This window comes from Eptatretus burgeri, chromosome 7 (genome assembly GCF_056783735.1).
Source record: "Eptatretus burgeri isolate ZD-2024b chromosome 7, Ebu_testis_v1, whole genome shotgun sequence".
NCBI lineage: Eukaryota > Metazoa > Chordata > Myxini > Myxiniformes > Myxinidae > Eptatretus > Eptatretus burgeri.
Genome location: NC_140967.1, coordinates 109,381,144 through 109,404,344, shown reverse-complemented (window position 1 = coordinate 109,404,344; position 23,201 = coordinate 109,381,144). Strand labels below are relative to the sequence as shown.

General features: G+C 41.4%; 1 protein-coding gene across 2 annotated transcripts in view; it reads right to left on the bottom strand.

The window, feature by feature from the left end:
* The window catches only part of LOC147024076 (C-Maf-inducing protein-like), a 140,358-nt gene that overhangs the window by 5,486 nt on the left and 111,671 nt on the right, over positions 1-23,201 (bottom strand). The window contains exons 17-20 of one of the 2 annotated variants that reach the window (XM_085890266.1): positions 12,084-12,131; positions 7,834-7,980; positions 7,328-7,433; positions 4,384-4,454 (exon numbers count right to left, since the gene is read on the bottom strand). In XM_085890266.1, coding sequence (XP_085746392.1) covers positions 4,384-4,454; positions 7,328-7,433; positions 7,834-7,980; positions 12,084-12,131 — 372 coding nt within the window. Of the gene's footprint in view, positions 1-4,383; positions 4,455-7,327; positions 7,434-7,833; positions 7,981-12,083; positions 12,132-23,201 lie in introns of those variants that run through there. The other variant, XR_015060526.1, reaches the window with a different exon arrangement.

Here is a 23,201-nt window from a genome sequence, read left to right as displayed (position 1 = left end):
TCAAGGATGTCGTATATTACCATTCCAGATCGTTATATTTCAGGGTTAAGTCACAAAATATGAAATATAACTTTTTGGGGGCCAAATCCAAGATTGTCTTCGAGTAACATCTGGAAAATAGTAAAAAAAATCAATTTTCTTCTCATAATATTATTGGCAGTGAATCTTTTCATGCAAGTAAATGTTTGTTTATATGTGGGAGTGCACAACAAATTGAGACAAGAAGAGAAGGACGCAATCATTGTCTTTATTTTCAGAACATGATGTGTACATAATATCAATTTCTCAACTTTTATACTGTTCATGTAGGTTATACCATTCTTTTGTATGTCCCTCCTGTACTTTATCGAGAACAGTAATATGATAAAAGAATATCAACATTCCTTCATTTTGTCTGAAGAGCAACAGTGTTTCAATGGAAAAATGAAATAAAACATGAATTATATTCTGAATTCCCAGCAATTGACGCTTTCCCGGTAAGTATTCTTGTAATTTGCATTGACCAAAGTTTGATGTACTGTCCAAACTGTCTTTTATCTAAGACAGTCATAATAAAATAATATTAACATCTCTTATATTTTGACTGTGGCAATGTTTTTGCAGTTGTAAATTAAATGAAATGAAATCTCCATTGAAACACATGCATGTGATCCTTCAGTCACTATCTGAGTCGCTGGCTCCAGAGTCACAAACTTCATCGTGCAACAATGTCTGTTCTTGTTCAACCAAGTCATGTAAACTTCTTGGGAGTGCATCATGGGTTTTCCTCACTGACACGCATCCACCGTCTTTCATTGTCCATCCATGGTTGTTTTATGAAAAACACAGTTTATGAAAAAGGAACAGGAACTCAGGAGGCACGCAATTTTTTGAAAGATGTTGGCAAAACACTTCCAGTGACACAAGAGGTGCTTCAGCAAATGGCCACATTCACTATTAGACATCTATAATGACACAATCAGTGAAACGTTAGGTGAAGCCAGAGCATGGAAGTGGGGTCAGATGAAAAACAAGTCCACATCCCGCATCCCACCAGATCCAGATTCTCACAATCTACATGTGACGCGAGTTAACTACCAAGTTTACATTCAACTAAACGATGACAAGCCGGATGCACCCCCAAATCCCACCAACCATGGATGGACAATGAAAGACGGTAGATATGTGTCAGTGAGGTATACCCATGATGCACTCCCAAGAAGTTTACATGACTTGGTTGAACAAGAACAGACATTGTTGCAAGATGATGAGGCTGAAAGTAATGATGAAGTTTGTGACTCTGGAGCCAGCGACTCAGATAGTGACTGAAGGATTACATGTATGTGTTTCAATGGAGATTTCATTTCATTTAATTTACAACTAAAAACATTGCCACAGTCAAAATATAAGAGATGTTAATATTATTTTATTATGACTGTCTTAGATAAAAGACAGTTTGGACAGTACATCAAACTTTGGTCAATGCAAATTGCAAGAATACTTACCGGGAAAGCGTCAATTGCCGGGAATTCAGAATATAAATCATGTTTTATTTCATTTTTCCACTGAAACACTGTTGCTCCACAGACAAAATGAAGGAATGTTGATATTCTTTCATCATATTACTGTTCTCGATAAAGTACAGGAGGGACATACAAAAGAATGGTATAACCTACATGAACAGTATAAAAGTTTGGCACTTTATATAGTATATAGTATAAAAGTGAGATGCGCCCATTGCGGACTCTGCATTTGTTTGTGGGGGGTGTTCAACCTGCATAATGGGCATGTTCTGCATGGTCATTTCGCCCTGAGCCATGATTTCTAACAATTCTAAATTCATTACCCCCTGCACCCGTTCGCCTTGAACCGCCATCTTGCTAAACGGAAATAATTTAAAAGCTCATTTTTTTTTTTAATGGAACCGGAGGGTCACCTCGCACACCCTTGATCCGGTTCCGTTAATTTTGTTGGAGGCGGGAGAGTTTGTTATCCCACTCCTGATATCAGTGTTGTAGATTTCCTTCCGCCGGTGTCTAACCAATAGCGGTCGCTTCGCCCACCGAACGGACAATCCAGTCGTGACTTTCTAGAACAATGCCAGAAACCAGTCACGGGTGGGTTTTTAATCCCACCACGGCCCAGTCCGTATTCCACCCACGCGAAATAGGGCCAATCGCCGAATATCGATATACCTAAGTACCCGCGCGGGTAACCTACCGAGGGACCGTACCTCGGCGAAGGCTTGCTTGGACACGAACCTCTTAAGCGGTCCGTTCCGTTCTGGGATAACCGAGTGGGTATTATCGCCAGACCTCGCTGGACCCGATTCTATTATCGGCTATTTAAAAACCAACTATATTCCGAGTGCAAGATGGGGCAGTTCAATGAGGGAATGGACGCAATGAACAGGTTTACATTCACACAAGGACATTTATTATAATAAAGCACGTATGCAATTAAACAAGGCAAAACACATATGCAATTATACAAGCAACAAAAGCACGACAAAAGAACTACAACCGTCTACTTATTATGTACAGTCACTTGCACTTAACAGCAGTTCCTATTTATTAGACAGGCCCACGGACACACGTACGCACACACGCACACACGCACACACGCACACACACACACACACACACACACACACCCAAGAAATGGTGGCAGAGGCCTTTAATAACGAGCTCCAGCTCGGAGGACAGGTGAGCTGAAACTCAGAACCTATCTCAAACCTCTCCACCTCGTGTGGTCTTCAAGTTGTTCGGACCCGGGTTCCAGCGAGAGCGAGCTGGATCCAATCGCCGAGCCGCGATCCTTCCCGAGCTCCCGCGAATCCTCCCACGCTTCTCAACACGTGCTGGTGAGACGAGGCGCCGAACCTTCCCGTCGATGCGTCGCTTCCCCGAGGAACCACCTCCACGAAGAGGTCGATGAGTCGCACCAAGCCGGGAACCAAAATGGAGAACAAAGAGCTCCACGAACCAAGAAGAAGAAGAAGCCACCACTCGCAGCTCGAGCCGAGCGACCGGCTCAACTTCCTTCCAAACAGGGCAGCTTGCAGCAAAAAGCTCTCCCGAGCCAAGCAGAAGCCGAAGCTAACGGAACCGTCAAAGCAAAAAAGCCTCCTCCTGAGCCAGGCCTCAGCTGAAGCTCACTGAGCCAGCCGAAGCAAAAAGCTTCCGTAGGCCTCAACCCCAACACAAGCCAAGCAGGACCCGACGGTCTGCTGAACGACTCCCCTCAACTCCCTTCTCCAACTTTGTCCTCTCCAACTCTGCCCCTGCAACAAAAGAGACGATCTCTTCTTTGTCCTTCTCCCGCCCTTCCTCCTCCACGCCCGGCGTGGCTCATGCCCTCGTGACCCCCCCCCCGCTCAACCACAGGTGGGAGGGAGTTGTTGACATCATGAGTCACGAGATGGCAGGATTCTTGCTCTTCACAGAAAAGGGGGAGGGATGTCTCCATTGTTCGTTCCCTAACTATTAAATCGATCCGCAGCGCATCTAATCGATTTCTGAACATTTACACAGTGGAAGGTGAGCTATCTCGGGAACAAGCACTTATCGACATAGCTGACTAAAGGAACCTGAATGTTGTGTGCAATCGAATTTCCAAATTTGTAACTATATATATATATATATATATATATATATATACACACACACACGTATAGATTCCGTGGCCCAATGGGGCTTGAACTCAGGACCTTTTGGGTCCCAAGCCGCTGCCCTAACCACTGCGCCAACACCATGGAATCTCCCATGATGAAGCGGAGATTTCAGGCCTGTCACTTTTATATCACAGATCGGTTTGTGGTCGCTCTGTCTTTTTTACTGCCTCCTTTATGGTCTTACACCTCTGCCCTTTCAGTGTTCTGTCCCTCCACCCAGATTTCTGGATGGCACAGGTGGTCTACCAGTTGCCACCTTCTGATGAAACTCCCCAAATCAATTTGCCGCTAAACTCCATTGATACATTTCTCTTTTTGTTGCCTGTGGAACCAACTTCCTCAGTCTCTTCAACCTCATTCTTCCTTCTTGAGCTTCTTTCCACTTCTGTGATTGAGAGTTTGAGGCTGTATCTATCTTATTCATCCTGTGTGTCCTCGTCTTGCCCTTATTCTTCTCCACATCCCTTATTTCTCCAATTCTCCCTCTATTTTGTCCCTCAACCATGCTGTTGATGTGTTTTTCTCCCCTCTATTGTACACCACTCCTTCCCAATTCCATATCCAGGTGATGCATGACATCATAAAGTCGGGCCAACATGCAATGGAGACTAATCAACTCATGAGGAAAGTGTACTGCCTCTGCAACATCCTGTCAGACGATCACGATAATTATCATAAAAACAATCATCTTTACACAGTGCACGATTGTGTAATTCAGGAGAACACCTTACCTTTATTAAGTCGTATGTTTCTGCAGACAACTTTGTGCTATTCAGGTTCAGGCTGTGGAGACTTTTCATCGCTTTGTGAAGCCAAGTGGGGATGGTGGAGAGGGGTGGGTGTGGAGAAAATGTTAAAATGATGTCGTGGGGATAGATCAATATGGGTATGGGGTTGCATCTCAGCCATGAATGTCAGAGATTTACAAGAACAATTGAAGGTACACCGACTACCAACAGCTTTAGGCTGGTTCTGAACCATCATACCATTCCCTCAGGAACATGTCTCATTGGGCAGGGGATTCATCTTCCAAAATGACAATGACCACAAGCGTTCGGCGAATGCAGTGAGAGCTACAGATATAAACAAGTGTGTGTGTGTGTGTGTGTGTCTCCTCCATAACTCCAAAACCATGAAGCCAAGCAGTCCAAAACTTTGCATGCATACAAAGGTGTGTCCAAGGGAGTGCATGAATGAAAACTGGGTATTTGGGATATTTAAACACCCCTTTTGAAGATAATTAACAGGGTGCTCATCATGAAAGAAACAAAAAAAAGCTTACCCTTGGTCGGACTACTTTCCCCTCAAAAAGGGGTCTTAAACTGCCATTTTGTTTTGGACTGCTCAAAAATGCCTCGCCTTGGAACAGGCCTCTGATGTACATTTGAAGATTGAACAATGTGTCTTCTGTCATAAAGTAAAGGTACCGTTTTGAGGAAACAAAGGTATATTCGCAGCGATAACAGCAGCGGTCCATTATACACCGTCCAATGAAGGTACATTTTCATCTCTCTCTATCGAGTGCAGCCTGTGGCTGCTGGTTGCATCATTAGTTGGGACGCGACTATGCTGCTGATGCAGTGTCCCCCTTACCAGTACACTGGTACTCATTTTGCCGACCTCGGAAGGATGACAGGCTGAGTCAACCTCCTGGTGTGTTAATTCAGCGGCCAACGGGGCTTGAACTCAGGACCCTAGGATCCCAAGCCACCACCCTAACCACGAAGCCAACACCAGGCTTGGTATGTTCTCATAACGCAGAGGAAAGAAAATAGTGAAATGTTCAATAAATAAATAAAGTTTTGGTTTTTGCCCAACTTTTTAAGGTTTATAAACAAACTGATGGACATGTAATTCACAATAAACGATAGAGGCGACCAGAATCGGCTTGGTCATGAAATGCCTGCGTACGTGTAATTAATTAGTCGGGAGGCCGGGGAAATTCCTGAGAGAGATTTTTTTACTTATTTTAGAAGTTGCTATGCACACGTACACTTTAAAGTTGTACGAAATGTACACACATCACCACCTTTATGTTTATGTACATTTTATAAACTGAAACAACACGTTGAAAACTGAACAAGATACATTTTCATTACAAGGAAAATAGTCATCGATACTAATAAGTGTCAGATTATAGTGTGTGTGTGTGGGTGTGGGTGTGGGTGTGTGTGTGTCTCCTCCATAACTCCAAAACAATGAAATCTCACACCCTGTAACGTTGCATGCACATTAAGGGAGCTTCAAGGAAGTGCATGACTGAAAATTGTGTGTTTGGGTTAATTAAAACACCTCTTTTGAAGATAATTAGCAGCTTTATTTAATTATAACCTATGTCAGGTGCATCCTCAACCACGTCGCTCTCTGAGGTCTTAAAGCATATTCTGGGTGACCTAACTGGGATCTAAAGCCGCCATGTTTTTTGGCCTGCTTAACCACGCCTTGACTTGGAACAGACCGCAACGATTTCAATTTCTCAATGATAGTTTTTTTTTTCCTTTTCACTTTCTTCACTTGTATTATCAAATGCCTGTTCATCATCGCTACAAATCGCTGGGTACATTGCAATGCTTATAAATGCCCGGAGACGCCAGTGATGTTTCATTTCCGCACGTACGATCACCAAGAAAATCTCAAACCAAGCTTAATTACAAAATTTAAGCTCCATAATTGAACTGAGAAGCAGTTCCGACTCCAAAAAAAGTATTCATTTGTCCATTTCGGACGTAACTGATATTTCACGCATCTACGGGAGGTGTATATTTAATATGACGGTTTGGGGATTGCTAATCGCGTGCCAAGCGAGCCGTTTCTTATCAACCGTTTTTGTTGGAGTACTTAAGCCACCTGGCAAGCGATCTACAATATTCGCACTGTCACTGAATACTATCTCGATCGACTTGAACAAAGTTCAGGGGCCACTCGCTGTGCACAATTTTGCAAGTATTGTGCTCTGCACGACGTCTTTTTCTTGTTTGTCTGTGTGCAGGATATCTCAACAAACGTGTGGACAGGTTCAGTGTGTGACAAGGATGAACTGATTAGATTTTGGTGAAGATCCGGATCCAGATATGATTACTATAATTTTTAAAGTGATTCTTCACCATTGAGAGATTGGGCCATAAATTATATATAGCATGATATTTCAAAAATGTATTGGGCCCAATATGTTCTTGTGGGTCAGGCATTATGGGCTGGAGGTATGCGCTCTCCCAAGTGCCCTTCTAGTTTATATCTAAATTACCCAGTAGCATTCTGCCTCTGATATTGTAAATATTCTGCCGTTCCAATTTTTTTTGTTGTTGCTATCTTTGGGGTTTTGAGTACGGTACTATGTAATTGATTATTTGAAGTGTTCATGTAACTTGTTTTTAGTTGATGGTATCAAACAACATCCGTTAAATTGTCGTGATTCATGGGAAAACATAACTGTTTTCATTGCAGCTGAAGAAGGTAATGAGCGGTGTACCCGTTTTCATTGACTGCTGAATTTAAAGATTATTCTTCTTCAGCAACAATGCTCACTATGGCTCTGTAGCTCAGGGAACAGTGAGCTTTAATAGTAGATGAAGTTAAAGGAGAGCAGGTCAGAGGAGATCGTCCAATCAGATAAGACAAGATAAAGTTACAAATTATGGACAAGGTTACAAATGATTATTAAATAATTTGTGCAACCTGTAAGTGCGAGGAGGCCATCATCCGTTACTGGAGTCTCACACAGGTTCAGGACCTGGAGCGAAGGGAGGTGCTCAGAGAGATGAATAACTCCAGCATCACCAAACTGGGGTCAACAAAAGATATTGTGGGGAACCAAGATGTCATGTCAGTTGAAACAAGCCTGTGATTGTGGAAGTTGGCGAGTGATATCGGCTTGGTGTGATCTGGTTGTGACTGGTTGGTGGCTGTAGTTCATTGTCGAGCTGATTTATGCAGGCTCGTAGTTGTTGAAAGTTTATTAGTTGGTGCTGGTCCATCATGTGGTAATACATGGTCTGAATTGAATCGTGTTGATATGGGCCAGTAGCGTGGTAGTGGTGTGGTGATATTCTATCGAGGCATGGCTCTGGATAGGCATGGTTTGGAGTGTATTTTGCAAGGTGGGAGTGACATCATCTCATGGATGGTGGAAGTGGTTGTGTCATGAAAATCACGTTCAAAATTCCCAATGCTATTCAGTTTACCTGTGTGGACCATAGGTTGAGATGCCTTAGTGCAGGGAGCATCGCCAAGTATTTCGCACAAGCACTTGTCACCCTGGTAAATGCCAGACTCAGATTTTCAAGGTTTCCAAAGGAACCTCCACTCAGTAGCTTAGCAACGTCTGTATCCTGAAAAGGGAAAAATGAAACAAAAAAAAATATTTGGGTAATTATTTCCTTATTCTTCTAGCCTTTGATTTTTAATGCAGGTATCAAGACTCGAAGGGGAGCACAACAACACAGGGCAGAGGGTTACCATAAAGTGTGTCAAATGGGAAACAGATGGACAACTAGAACGGCACTCGGGAGAGCGCATATCTCTGCCAGGCTGAACAGTTTACATTTTCAATCGCACTGATCGGTCGGATCTGGATCTGAACCAGAACCAAAATCGAATCAGCTTGTTCTTGTAACCTAAACAACTCATCCACCTACAGTAGTTTTGTTTTAATACATCCACAACTTTTTGAGATATCTTGCTTTGTATCATTTGGCCTCATCTCTCAATGGTGAAGAATCGCTTTTAGAATTCTAGTATCCGGATCTGGACCTTCACCAAAATTGAATCAATTCATCCTTGTCATACACAAAACCAGTCCACAAACTTTCATCCAAATATACATATATATATATATATATATATATATATATATATATATATATATATATATATATATATATATATATATATATATATATATATATATACATATATATATATATATACATATATATATATACATATATATATATATATACATATATACATATATATACATATATATATATATACATATATATATATATACATATATATATATATACATATATATATATATACATATATATATATACATATATATATATATATATATATATATATATATATATATATATATATATACATATATATATATATATATACACATATATATATATACATATATATATACATATATATATATATACATATATATATATATATATACATATATATATATACATATATATATATATATATATATATATATATATATATATATATATATATATATGTATGTATATATATATATATATATATATATATATATATACATATATATATATATATATATATATACATATATATATATATATATATATATATACATATATATATATATATATATATATATATACATATACATATATATATATACATATACATATATATATATATATATACATATACATATATATATATATATATACATATATATATATATATATATACATATACATATATATATATATATATCCATATACATATACATATATATATATATATACATATACATATACATATATATATATATACATATACATATATATATATATATATATATATATATATATATATATATATATATATATATATATATACATACATACATACATAACCTGTCTCCCTCCTCCAAATCCTGGTGGTGTCGAGTTAAGTCTGTTTATGGTGTATGTTCCCCCTCCACCCCCTCCCTCACCTCAAATGGCTGCACAGCTGACATGGCACATGAAAAGGTTGAATGCCCAAACTCCGTGTTTGCTTCAAAATCTTGTGTCCCAAACCCATCGATTTCTGTACCCACCTTACCCAGTCACACCTGGCTGTCTCTGGACTCTGTGTCCTTTTCTTCTGACAAAGTGGAGAGCTTCCTATCAAACCTCGACTCAGATTCAGCAACCGGTCCAAACAGCATCAGCCCATGTGTCCTAAAAACCTGCTCCTCTGCTCTTGCTCACCCTCTCTCTGTTCTATTCACCCTCTCATTTGCTCAAGGTCATCTGCCATCTGCTTGGAAATCAGCAAACATTACTACCCTGCATAAAAAGGTGCAAAAACAGATCCCTGCAACTACAGACCAATCAGCCTTCTCCCAAACAACAGCAAGATTATGGAATCTATAATCGCTTCAGACATTAAATCCTTCCTCTTCTCCAATGGCTTGATTTCTGATCATCAATTTGGATTTAGACAAGGTCACTCTCCCCTGCATATTCTGCTTCTGCTCTCCCAAAAATGGAGGGAGATCCGAATTGCCAGACATGAGATCAGAGCCATCATCATAGACATATCACATGCCTTTAATACGGTCTGTCACCCTGCCTTGCTTGCCAAACTCTCTTCCTGTGGTATCTCAGGCTATCTCCACTCATGGCTCGTAGACTTCCTCTCCTGTCACAGCCAACGTGTGGCCCTAAATTGAGTTCTCTCATCTCCTCTTCCTGTCCAGGCTGGAGTTCCTCAAGGTAGTGTTCTGGGCCCTGTTCTTTTTCTCGTTTTCATCAATGATCTCTCCGACTCTCTGGAAAATCCTTTATCTCTTTGCTGATGACTCCACCCTCTGTCATACCAACTGTCATCCCTAAGATCAGCAAGCACCAGTTTCTTCATTCTCTGCAGATCTGGATGAAATCACAAGCTGGTCCAACACATGGGACATGTCTTTCAATCCTGACAAATGTCACAATCTCACTATGTCTCTCCGAAAGGACCGTCGAGAAAACGCACGCCATCTAATTTATCAAAAATCTTCTTGAAGTCTTTTTATTCAAGCTTCTGGATCTCACGATCTGCCATGATCTTTCCTGGGAAAGCCACATTTCAAACCTGGCCTCCAAAGCCAGTTGCCGACTGGGCATCCTCCGTCGTGCAAAGTCCTTCCTTGGCACACCAGAGTTTGTGACCACATACAAAGCTTTCGTCCACAGCCTGATGGAGTACTGCTCTCCCCTCTGGGCTGGTGCTCCTGCCTCTCACCTTTCTTGGCTTCACGCTGTGGAAACCAAGGCATTTAGGATCATTGGTATCTCCCACGATGAGGCTGAGTCTTTGGGTCTCTCGCTCTCTCTCTCTCACCCCAGGCATGTCGGTGGTCCTTCTGTCTTCTACCATCTCCTCTCCGGCCCCACCCTGCTGTCTGAGATATGTCCCCCCCCCTATTTCCCCAGGGTGCTCAAGGTCTGCCAGCAACCCCCTTCTGGTAAAATACCAAAATCAAGAATCACTGCTCGCCTTCACTCTTTCATTCTTCTTTTTCCCACCTTTGGAACAAACTCCCACACTCTCTTCAATCCCATTCTTCCCGCCAGGTTTTCAAAACAGCTGTTCACCATCATCTCTTTTCTTCCATTCTTCCCTCATCCAAAACCTCGATCTTTTCTTCCCTCATTAATCCACCCCAAACCCATCTCCTTCATATTCCCTGCTTTCCTTCCTGAAAGTCCCAGCAGTGTCCATATTGTTCACCCCATATTCCCCACCCCATCCCTCTCCCTTCCACAGATCTTATGTTTCTGTTCCCCACTTTTGTGCTTCCCTCTCCCACCCTCTTTTCACCTGCTTCCCTTCTTACACAATCTGTGTGCAAGCTCTTATACAAGCTTCGACATTTTATATTAAAAAAAATATAGTAGCCAAGGGGAATTGAGGACTAAAAATGAATAAACTAGTCTTGCTGGTGAAGTCCAGTGTTGATCTGCGTCAGTTGCCAGGTCCAACGAGAGATGGACTCAACAGGACGCCGATTGAGTTATGACAACTGCATGCGACACCTGGAGAACCTGACGTTTTGAGCATTGACTTTTTATCGGAGAAAAATCATGAAAGCTTAATGCTCTGAAGAAGGGTTAATGCCCGAAATGTCAGCATCTCCTTGCTTCTCACGGCGGTTTACATACCTCAACGTTCTTTTGATTTCAGCCATCAAGGACCAGGATCGGTTGGATGGGAGATTATACCTTAACAAGTCTTGCATAAAGTGGGAATGATTGGAGGAAATAAAAATCCAACCAATTGGGTATGAACTGAAGTGCTACAAATGAACTGGCTGCAGTACTGTCAGCAATAATATAAGCAGCGACGTCAAGCAGTTTGGAAACAGCTGAAGTTGCCACCGATTAGAAAAAGAGATCTGTAGTGGGAAGTGATGATAGAGTTGAACTTTGCGGAGGATCCCCACATGCACATTTGGTAGGGTAGAAGACCGTTTACATAAGCAAGACATTAATACAGAGAGGGACAATGATCCAGACATATTTCATCAGGATTGGAGTGGACGGGGCAAGGGAAATGAGGAAGAGAGCTCCTTACATTGACAGTACAACACCATCAGCATGTGAGTTAGGCCTGTAAAATCAGTAAAATTATTGAAGCAGTCTTGCCCCCAGATGTAGTAAAGATCCTTTTCTCTCACCGTGGTTTTTGTGGGCAGGCTGAGTCTAATTGGACCTCCTTTCTTCTGCTGTGAGGGTCAAAAAGAAAGATCATGTGAGAAATATTATGCTTCAGCAAATGAATAAATTTCATCATCATGTTTGGCTTACATGGTCAACTTAATGGTTTCACATAAGCTGGCCACGCCTCTCTTGACTTACAGCTGGAGAAATATTGGCAATACCATCAAGAGTTAGCCACGGCTGATGACCTAATCACAGCCATCCCATTTTACCATTGAGCATGGTACAACTCACATTTATGGGAACTTCAGAGGGGAACTCCACCACCGTGAGGAGAGTGCCACCATAAAATTGAGTGAGGAGAGAGAGCCAGAGAACAAGAGTGCAGGCCGATGATCATTTGCCATATTGGTTCCCCCGAGTGCCATTGGTGATCCCAATCAAACAACCAGGGCCCCATTAGGGAAATCACAAGGCGAACTGGTACCAAAAATTTCCCAACAACAGTGAACCATCTTTAATAGAGGGTTGACCGTTGAGCTTGGACTTAAATGGAAGTGAAAAAGGAAATCACAGAGGGAGCCAGACCAAAAGTAAATGAAGACTGAAACAGAGAACTGAATAAAAGAAGAAAAATTATTCAAAAGAGAAAAATGGAGATCACTCCCTACTATGGAATATGCCAGAAGAAAGTGCAAGAGAAGACAGCACAAACACATGGCTGTTTCAAAAGAACTGATCCAAGCATCATGCGAGTAGAAAAAATACTTTAAATACAGTACAATGAAAACAACAATAATCGAACAAAACATTTCCAGATCAGGTCAGGTCAGGTATGGGAGCATGTGCCAGAACAGCGCGTCGCTGCGTCCACTTTCCGCCGGTACTCCAGGGGCCTCCGTCTGGCCATCCCCCAGGCAGATGCCAGGCCCATCCCCATCTCCTTGAGATGATGGTCAACCTGCTGCAACCATGAGGCACGTGGTCGGCCCACTGGCCTCCTCCACTCATGAGACTCCCTCGCTGAGAGAATCTGGTGAGCAGGATCAGCGTCAGGAAAACGAGCCACATGTCCATACAGCCGCAGCTGACGCTCACGGACTATGCAGGTAACAAATCTCATCCGAGTCTCTCTCAGCAACCGCTCGTTGGACACAAAATCCGACCAGCGATAGCCAAGGATTCTCCGAAGAGACCTGGTACCAAAGGAATTAAGTCTCCGTCTCAGATCCTTGGTCAAAGTCCAAGTCTCGCACCCATAGAGCAAGACTGGAAGTACCAAGGACCTGAAGACTCGGACTTTCGTCCTCCCGCACAGGTACCGGCAGCGCCACACCCCATGATCCAGTGAATCCATGACTCCCCAGGCCCGACCCAGACGTCTATTGACCTCCGGCTCACAACCTGCGGAGACATGAATATCACTGCCAAGGTAAGTGAATCTATCCACGACCTCAACATCCTCACCACAAACAGACACAGACAGGACAGCAGCATCCAAGATGTCACCGAAAGCCTGGATCTTTGTTTTGACCCAAGAAATCCGTAATCCCAACGGCTCCGACTCCTCATTCAGCACCTCGAGGGCCCCCAAGAGGATGTCTAAAGTCTCCGCAAAGATGACTGCATCATCTGCAAAATCAAGGTCCGAGATCTTGACATTGCCAAACGATGCACCGCAACTTGATCTCTCCGACATCCTCCCAAAAATCCAGTCCATACAAGTGCTGAAAAGTGTGGGGGCAAGTACACACCCCTGACGAACTCCAGTAACAACTGGAAATAAGTCAGAGATGGTACCACCACACTTCACAGCACTCTCAGTACCAGAGTAGAGTTCAGACATCAGATCGATCAGTTTTGGTGGCACCCCACGAAGACCAAGAATCCTCCAGAGGACATCCCGATTCACTGAATTTCCAGATGAAGACAGAAAATAAGGAGGAGCATGGGTTTTCTGGGTTTTTGGGTAAATCCAATATGGCTGTCAAACCATGTGACCAGTGACATCATATGTGTGAACCTTTTGTTCCTCATGGACAGGCAGTCATACATGTAATGTTTTGCCTCGATCTGTTCAGTCACTTCAGAGAAGAAGGTTTTATCTAAAATACAACGTGGAGAACAGCTGCTGAATCACGTGACCAATGACGTCATTAATTTTTTTTATGGACCATTTTATCCCGAGAAGACTTTCAAAATTTTTCATACTGATTGGATGTGGCATTCTACATATGCAATTGTGACGTCATAATGAGAGCAGCTATGACGTCCTAAAAATCACACTCATTCCCCATGAGGAGTACTTTTTATGTGCCAAGTTTCAATTTTTTTCCTTGGTGCGGTTTCAGAGGTCCAAAGTTTTTCCGTTTTTCCAATATGGCTGCCACACCACGTGACCGATGACGTCTTGATTATCATTGAAACATTCTACATGAGCAGTCACACCAATGGTGAAAATTTCGTCTCAATCTGCCAAGCGGTTGCAGAGAAAAACATGAAAGTTCTGTGCGGACAAACAAACAGACAGACAGACAAACAAGAAGAAGATGTCGTGCAGAGCACGATACTTGCAAAATCCATCTTACTATATCACCAAATGTCCGTCCATCCGTCTGTTCCCAGGTCCTGCAAAAACAGCTGAACCGATCGCAACGATTTTTTGGGTGTGCAATCCTGGGACCCCTTGGAGTGAAATAAGCATTAACATGACCCCCTTGATGGCTCCCAGAGGGATCGGGTGCTTCGAGTAAAACAAATTTGAAGTCAAAAATAAGTGGTGGTTGAATTCAATGACCAAATATGCAACTCTTCAAATTTCAAGTAAATCGGATGAAAATTGACAATTTTAGAAATTCGGCCTATGTTGACCTTTTGGCCGATGTTGATCTCGAAAATAATTGGTGGTTGAATTCAGTGACCTGATGTGGAAATCCTCTTCAAATTTCAAGTCAATGAGAAGAAAATTGAGGACTTTAAAAATACCTCCTTAGTTGTTGACCTTGGGCCTATGTTGACCTTTTTTTCTATGTTGACCTAAAAAATAATTGTCTGGTTGAATTCAATGACCTGAAATATAAATCCTCTTCAAATTTCAAGTCAATCAGATGAAAATTTAGGATTTTAGAAATACCACCTTAGTTGTTGACCTTGGGACTATGTTGACCTTTTGGTACAGGATGACCTCAAAAATAATTGGCTAGATAAATTCAGTAATCTGAAATATAAATCATCTTCAAATTTCAAGTCAATCAGATGAAAATGGACAATTTTAGAAATGCAGCCTGTGTTGGCCTCTGTGGACCTCAAAAATAATTGGTGGTTGAATTCAGTGACCTGATATGAAAATTATCTTCAAATGTAATGTCAATCGGATGGAAATTGAGGATCTCAGAAATCCCACCAAAGTTGTTGACCTTTGGCCTATGTTGACCTTTTGGTCTATGTTGACCTAAAAGAAAAATACTTGGCGAGTTCAATTCAGTGATCTGAAATATAAATCCTCTTCAAATTTCATGTCAATCAGATGAAAATAGAGGATGTTAGAAATACCACCTTAGTTGTTGACCTTGGGCGTATGTTGACCTTTTGGTCTGCATTGACCAAATGCAATACCCTCTCCGAATCCTTCGGCGAGGGTAACAATGGATGGACCGAACTAACGGGATGAAAATTGCAAAAAACAGACTTTGAATGAGGATGTTTCAACAAAATAGGCAATAAAGTTACACGATGAAAGCTCTCAAAATTATTTGAATCTCTTTTGATAAGTCCTGAAGCTCAAGGCTTCTTGCTCTTCCATCATAGGCAGGTCGGTAGCCTCTGGGTTTTTTGTATACGAAGTCAAGGCTTATGGAAGAATTAGAACAAGTAGACAAGAACAGAATAAGAGGAACATCGTTGAAAGGGGGTAAGGGAAGCACACCAGAAAGGAGATGCGAGAAGACAGACGTCACCAACCAGTTTGTGATGCGAGAATAACACGCTCGGAGACTGGATTTCATCATGGGGGATTTGGATGATCTTGAGTGCTTTGGATTCAATGGCATCAAGCGCAAAGTGTGAAGAAGGGGCACAAGCCCAAAGGGGAGATCAGTACTCAATTCAGCTGCAGATGAAGGCCTTGCACATTGTGGATTTGCCAAGGAAAGACCTGGCACAATGGAGGATGCCAAGTCAGCAGCTACCTATTAGGCCAACTTGGATATACGGTTTGGCCAAGAAAGATCATGGCTGATAATGAGGCCCAAACGTTTCGGTGATCGAGCTGATTTAAGAGGATTAATAATGAAGGAGATAGGGGGGTTTGCAAGATGGTCGGTCCTTTCAGAGACACAGAGTGTGGGATTTGCCAGGGTTGAAAGTCATTCCAAATGTTGGACCAGCTCAGGTTTCTCTCAAGGTCTGCAGAGGGAAGAATCTGCTACCTGCCTATCTGAAGGATGTGGGGATACTATGGCTGCAGGGTGAGGGGATGGGGGGGGGATGTCATCAATAAAGAGATAAAGATTTTCCAGAGGATCAGAAAGATCTTTGATGGAGATTAGGAACAGGACTGGGCCAAAGGCACTGCGCTTTGGAGCACTCCAGCAGCATCCAGGCCAACTGAACATCTTTAGGTGGTGGGGGGGATGATGTTTTACTGACTGACTCGAGCGACCCAACCTTAACGACTGCCGATCATTTAGGGACCTTCAATGGCCTGGCCCTCGACAGTCATCTGGGTTGCGGTACTGTGCATTGTTTTCGATGTTATGGGGTGGGGGTCATGGTGATGGGCTTGAACTTTCCTCCACATGCTATCGATGAAAATCCTCTGTTCTATTGTTCTTCTTTTTTTTAATGAAACACATCGACAGATTACAAAGGAAAACGATTTTTAAAGAAACACATCGACAGATTACAAAGGAAAACGATTTTTAAAAAAATTGACAGGTTACAAAAGAAAACCATTTTTTAAAGAAACACATCAACAGATTACAAAGGAAAGGGATTTTTAAAGAAACACATCGACAGATTACAAAAGAAAACGATTTTTTAAAGAAACACATCAACAGATTACAAAGGAAAAGGATTTTTTAAAGAAACACAAAAACAGATTACAAAGGAAAGGGATTTTTAAAGAAACACATCGACAGATTACAAAAGAAAACGATTTTTTAAAGAAACACATCAACAGATTACAAAGGAAAACGATTTTTTAAAGAAACACATCAACAGATTACAAAGGAAAGGGATTTTTAAAGAAACACAAAAACAGATTACAAAGGAAAAGGATTTTTAATGAAACACAAAAACAGATTACAAAGGAAAAGGATTTTAAAAGAAACACGCAAGCAGATTACAAAGGAAAACGATTTTTTAAAGAAACACATCAACAGATTACAAAGGAAAAGGATTTTTAAAGAAACACAAAAACAGATTACAAAGGAAAAGGATTTTTAAAGAAACACAAAAACAGATTACAAAGGAAAACAAATTATTCAAGAAACAAATGGACAGATTACAAAAGCAAATTATTTTTAAAGCAACACATCAACAGATTACAAAGAAAATCGATTTTTAAAGAAACACGTAAACAGATTACAAAGGAAAACAAATTATTAAAGAAACACATCGACAGATTAGGAAGGAAAATGATTTTTAAAGAAATGCATTAACAGATTACGTGTGTGTGTGTGTGTGTGTGTGTGTGTGTGTGTGTGTGTGTGTGTGTGTGTGTGTGTGTGTGTAGATTGTTGTTTGTGGGGTAGATGAAGGGATTTCGTAAGAAAGATAGGATTGCATAAAGTTGTTTGGTCCGTGGACGTGAAGGAGACTTCTCAGTGTAATTAAGTGGGGAGACTGTGAGCTTAAGTGATACTTGTCACCACACGGGAGGTGGTGCCATGTTAATTAGGTAGGGATCAAGGATAACTTCCCCAGTTTGTAATTGCCCCCCCCCCGTGACTTTTCCCTTTGTTTTTAAAACCAAAACCACGATAACAAAGAAGCAAAACGGGCCGAGGGGGCAGAGGCCCCACCTTCCCGGGTTTCGTGTGAGCAGGCCACACCCAGAAGGTGGGGGTTTGATGGGCATGTCATGAGATGCATGAAGAGAAAGAGGGCCTGGGAGGAGCAGATCAGACAGGAATGTTGCAGAGTAGTAACCAAGGGACTCACATGGTCGAGATTGGACGTTAGTCAGAGGACACGGAGGATCTCGCTTTTGCTCTCGGCATGACGAAGGCTGCACGAGTCTCGTGTTTGTGCGGCGTGAATTAGCTCGCATGCTGAGCAGGACATTGGCCATTGGCGGTTCAGCTGAGCCAGGAAGTGTGTACGTTTCTGAGGATGGAAGGAGAGTGTGCCCCCTGGCCTCATCACGGGTCCTCAGGAAAGGAATTGTCTCGTCGTGTGGGCCATCATTTTGAACTGACCGGGTGCAAGAGAGAAACAGTCCACAATGTCCACCATTTTGTTGGGCGCGTCTATGAAGCTCTTCGATTCCACGTTCCATAAAGACAATCTGGACCAAGCTCAGTTCTGGGACAAAGGAGGGATTTTTCTTTGGTTCATTTTCCCCTTGTCTGTATTTCAGTCTGCGTGGAGGCGCCTCAATTAGATTTAGATTTAGGTTACCTCACATTTTCCTTTCATTGTTATAATTTGAATTATTGTCTTCGTACATATTTGATTATTGTTATTAAATTATTATTTACTTAATTTGATTTTCTTGTGTCTGTGTATTTGTGACGTTCTGGTGCAGTGCTTCCCTGTTTTCCCACGCGTGCGCATTAATCTCCGAGCGTCTCGACAGTAGGCCTCCAAGTGAGAAGTTTGGCCATCTCTCCAGGTAGGGGGTTAAAACCCCCTGGACATGGCAAAATATATGAAAAGCACAGTCTGTGAAGCTGTGAAGCTGTCCATTCATGAAGCCATGTGACTATATGCCCATTAATTACATACTGTTGGAACGTTGGTTGCAGAAAGCACGTACATCTATAAATTACGTACTATTCGAATGTCCCTTTCACGGTGAAGCTGTGGAATTAAAATAACTAGTACATGCCCGTACATGTGTGGCCGAACGTGCAAAAAAAAAAAAAACTTTCAAACCGCGAGCCAGAAACAACAACCACAGGCCGTTCCTTCACTCTCGCATGCCCGTATGTGCGTGGCCGTACGTGCGTGCCCGTACGTGCATGGCCCGGAAGTTCCCATATCGCAGTTACGATTATTCGCAATTTAGTTTTAATGGCCAATTATTCAATTCGCGCCAAAGTATTTTGCCTTTTTGCAATGTCATCGCAAGGAAAAACACAAAGAGAAGAGAAGAGGGGAAAAAAAAATTTCAAACAAACACACAGGCCGTTCCTTCGCTTTCGTAAATGATGACTGGAGACACACACACACACACACACACACACACACACACACACACACACACACACACACACACACACACACACACACACACACACACACTGCTGGAATTATAGATAGATGTACAGTTAACTACTTTCTCTGCAGTGTGACGCCATTTTCTGGGTGAAAAAAGTACCAAAACAGCAACAAAAAACATCTAAAGGCACCAAAAAAAAACACCTGTTGTTTAAATTTTGTCTCCTACTTGCTTATTTTCGATCTTAAGTTATCTCGTGTTTAAAATTTACTTCCTGGTTCGGAGCATACCAGCTCACTCTGATGTTACCGAAATTTATGCACCGTCTAATATGAAAACGATCATAACTTGGGGCATTGTGTTGATCTACAAATGCGCATAAGAAATCGAGAAATTATTAGAATACACGAAAACATCTAAAAGGTACCAAAAAAACACCTGTTGTTTAAATTTTGTCTCCTACTTGCTTATTTTCGATCGTAAGTTATCGCGTGTTTAAAATTTACATCCTGGTTCAGAGCATACCAGCTCACTCTGATGTTACCAAAATGTATGCACCGTCTAATATGAAAACGATCATAACTTGGGGCATTGTGTTTATCTATAAATGCGCATAAGAAATCGAGAAATTATTAGAATACACGAAGTCATCACTATCCGGAAGTTGTAACCCGTAATGGGGAACGCGGCTGAGGTTCTCTTCCCCATCGGCCATGCCTGCACAGCAACGTGTCCTGTCATTGGTTGGTAAATAAATGGCCATAACTTGGGAAGCACTTGTCCAATTAATATCAAACCTTGAAAAGGCACATCCACAGTGCCCCAGCAATATATCTGGCAAGTTTCAATTAGATCGGACCAGTGGTTGTCGAAAAACAGCAGTCACAGACACACACACACACACACACACACACACACACACACACACACACACACACACACACACACACACACACACACACACACACACTGCTGGAATTATAGATAGATTAATTCCATCTTGTGAAATATGAGCATGGACATTTTGGTAATAGAAAGCTCTATGGATCACATGACTATTGCAAAGCACTGGTGTTTTTGTATTAATCACACTGAAACAAATATTTTTCATATCGAGATGTGTTCTTTGTCCACAAATTATGTACATTTCTCTTTGTTTTTGCTTTTAAAGCTTATAAAAGTTTAAAATCTGTTGTAAAGTATAGGCTAAAATCACTGTAAAGAATGGTTCGTGTGTGCTGAAATGAGAAAAAAAGATTGAAATTGTCTGCAGGATAATTATGCTTATCAGGTCTCTCACAATGACAAGGTCAGAGCTCATTTAATATGCAGAGTCAATACTGACAGGCCATGAGTTAATGGAATAAGAATCTCTGTTCACTATACTGTGGTCTTGTTAATTCCCGATAAATTGTGATGGATCTATCCCATTTCAAACCTTAGGAACATTAATTTATTGTATTTCTTGTTGTTGAGAAACACGCTCTCCTGAGTACATCAGCAAAATGCTCAATAACATCACTGTACATTAAAAGCGAATATTTAAAACCAGATGACTTTCAAACCATACGATTATAACAATAACCCATATAATAATAACGAATATATAATCCCAATGCTAGCCCAAGTGTGTCTGGGCCTGGAAAGAGATCTTGTTAGTCCATGCTTAGTGAAAGTAAATATATACCCATCTGTTATGTTTGTTACTCTAAAATATAATTGATAATGGATTATTGCATACTGAAGGTTGTTTTATAAATGAATAGATATCGTATGTTAGTTAACTATGTAACAATATAATCTTATATCTTCCACTTGGTTGGCAAATTTGGGAGAACTACTTTGGAGGTGCTGGAGAGTCTAGTCCCCAGAGGCATTAGTCTCATTAACATTGGCCTCCCATTCAATTGCAAAGTTGTACAAACACAAACTCTGTCTTCCCATTGTCCTCTTATCAAACAGGAGTCTCATCGAACTGCAGAGGTCATGGACCTCTGATTGTTCTGCAAAAGCTGTGCAAACCAGATACTCCATCTGCATGCTGAAATAAATGCTTATCATTGCCTAAAGCAAATGAAGGTTTTCTGTGCATACACGCCCTGAAGGAAGACACGCATTCTTTCACAGCACTATCTGCTTTAATTGTGCACAAGATTGTTTTCTCTTTGTTTAAAGGACAACATGTGCAAACAAAGCTTTCTTGTAGTCTCGTATCGATTAACCAAGTCCCTTTTGATGTTCTGATCCCTCAAGATTTTCCAATTGTATAAAAGGCCATATATTCTGGCTCAGAGGCAGAGATCTGCTTGGACTCTTGAAACAAGCTCTTCTTTCCACATATATGTGTTTTTGTATCATCAATTATCTGTTGAATTATAAAGGGTTTTTTCTTTTGGTTGGAAATCTCCACCACAAAGCCATGCGAGTATATGTCAATTAATTACGTACTGTTTCAATATAAATTGCACCCTGACTTCACACACATACATCTATTAATTACGTACGATTGGCATGTACCTTTTGACACTTTACACGACTGAGACCCCTTCGACTGTTTCAGACTCCAAAGACGCCTAGGACCCCGAGGACCTAGAAGACCCAAAAGATCCCGAGGACTCAAAAGACCCCCAAAGAGTCAAAAGACCCAAAAGACCGAGATAACCTAACTGACCCGGAAGACACAGATGATCCAAAAAAGGACCCAAAAGACTGGATTAAATGTTTGTTTTTTTTGTCACCGATCGACACAAAATACTCCAATGTGACAAAGTGCAAACGTTTTCAGAAATTCTTACAAATTCATTAAAAATGAAAAGCTGAAATGTCTTGTGTCAGTCAATAAGTATTGGAGCCCTTTGCTATGATACTCAAAATTGATCTCCGGCGCATCCAATTGCCTTTGATCATCATTGAGATGTCTCTACAACTTCATTAGAGGCCACCTGTGGCTAATTCAAGTGATTGGATATGATTTAGAAAGAAACACACCTTTCTATATAAGGTCCCACAGTTGAGCTGATAGTGCATATCAGAGCAGAAACTCAACCATGGCACTGTCTGTAGAACTCTGAGATATAATTGTGAGGAGACATAGATCTGGGAAAGGGTATAAAAGAATATCTAGACTCTAGAGTGTTGAAAATTCACAAGAGCACAGTGAGCTCCATCATTAGGAAATGGCAAGAATATGCAACTACCCAGACTCTTCCTCGAGCTGTCCATCTGACCAAACTGAGCAAATTGGCAAGAAGGGAAGTGACCAGGACCCCAATGACCACGCCGACAGAACAACAGTGTTCCTTGGCTAAGATGGGAGAACCTGCCAGAAGGACAACGATCTCTGCAGCACTTAATAAATCCAAGCTTTGTGGTATAGTGGCCAAACAGAAGCCATTCCTGAGAAAAAGGCACATGGCAGCACACCTGGAGTTTGATAAAAGGCATGTGAAAGACTCTGAGAGCATGTGGCAAAAGACTCTGTGTTCTGATGAAAGGAAAGTTGAAGTCTTTGGCCTGTGTGGCGGAAAAATTTATATTAATGTATTCTAAATTGTAACAAATGGAGTTTTAGAAATGTAAGTTTTATGCTATAAGTTGAATTGGCTGTCCTTTCTGGCCAAGAGACTTTTGCCCTAAATGTTGATAAATGTCTTGGTCTGGAGTGGTGTGACCTGAGCTGATAACAGCGAACCTTTGCCTCGAAATGTATGTAGTGGCTTCTCGCCTAAAAGGACACGTCTGCAGTCTGGGT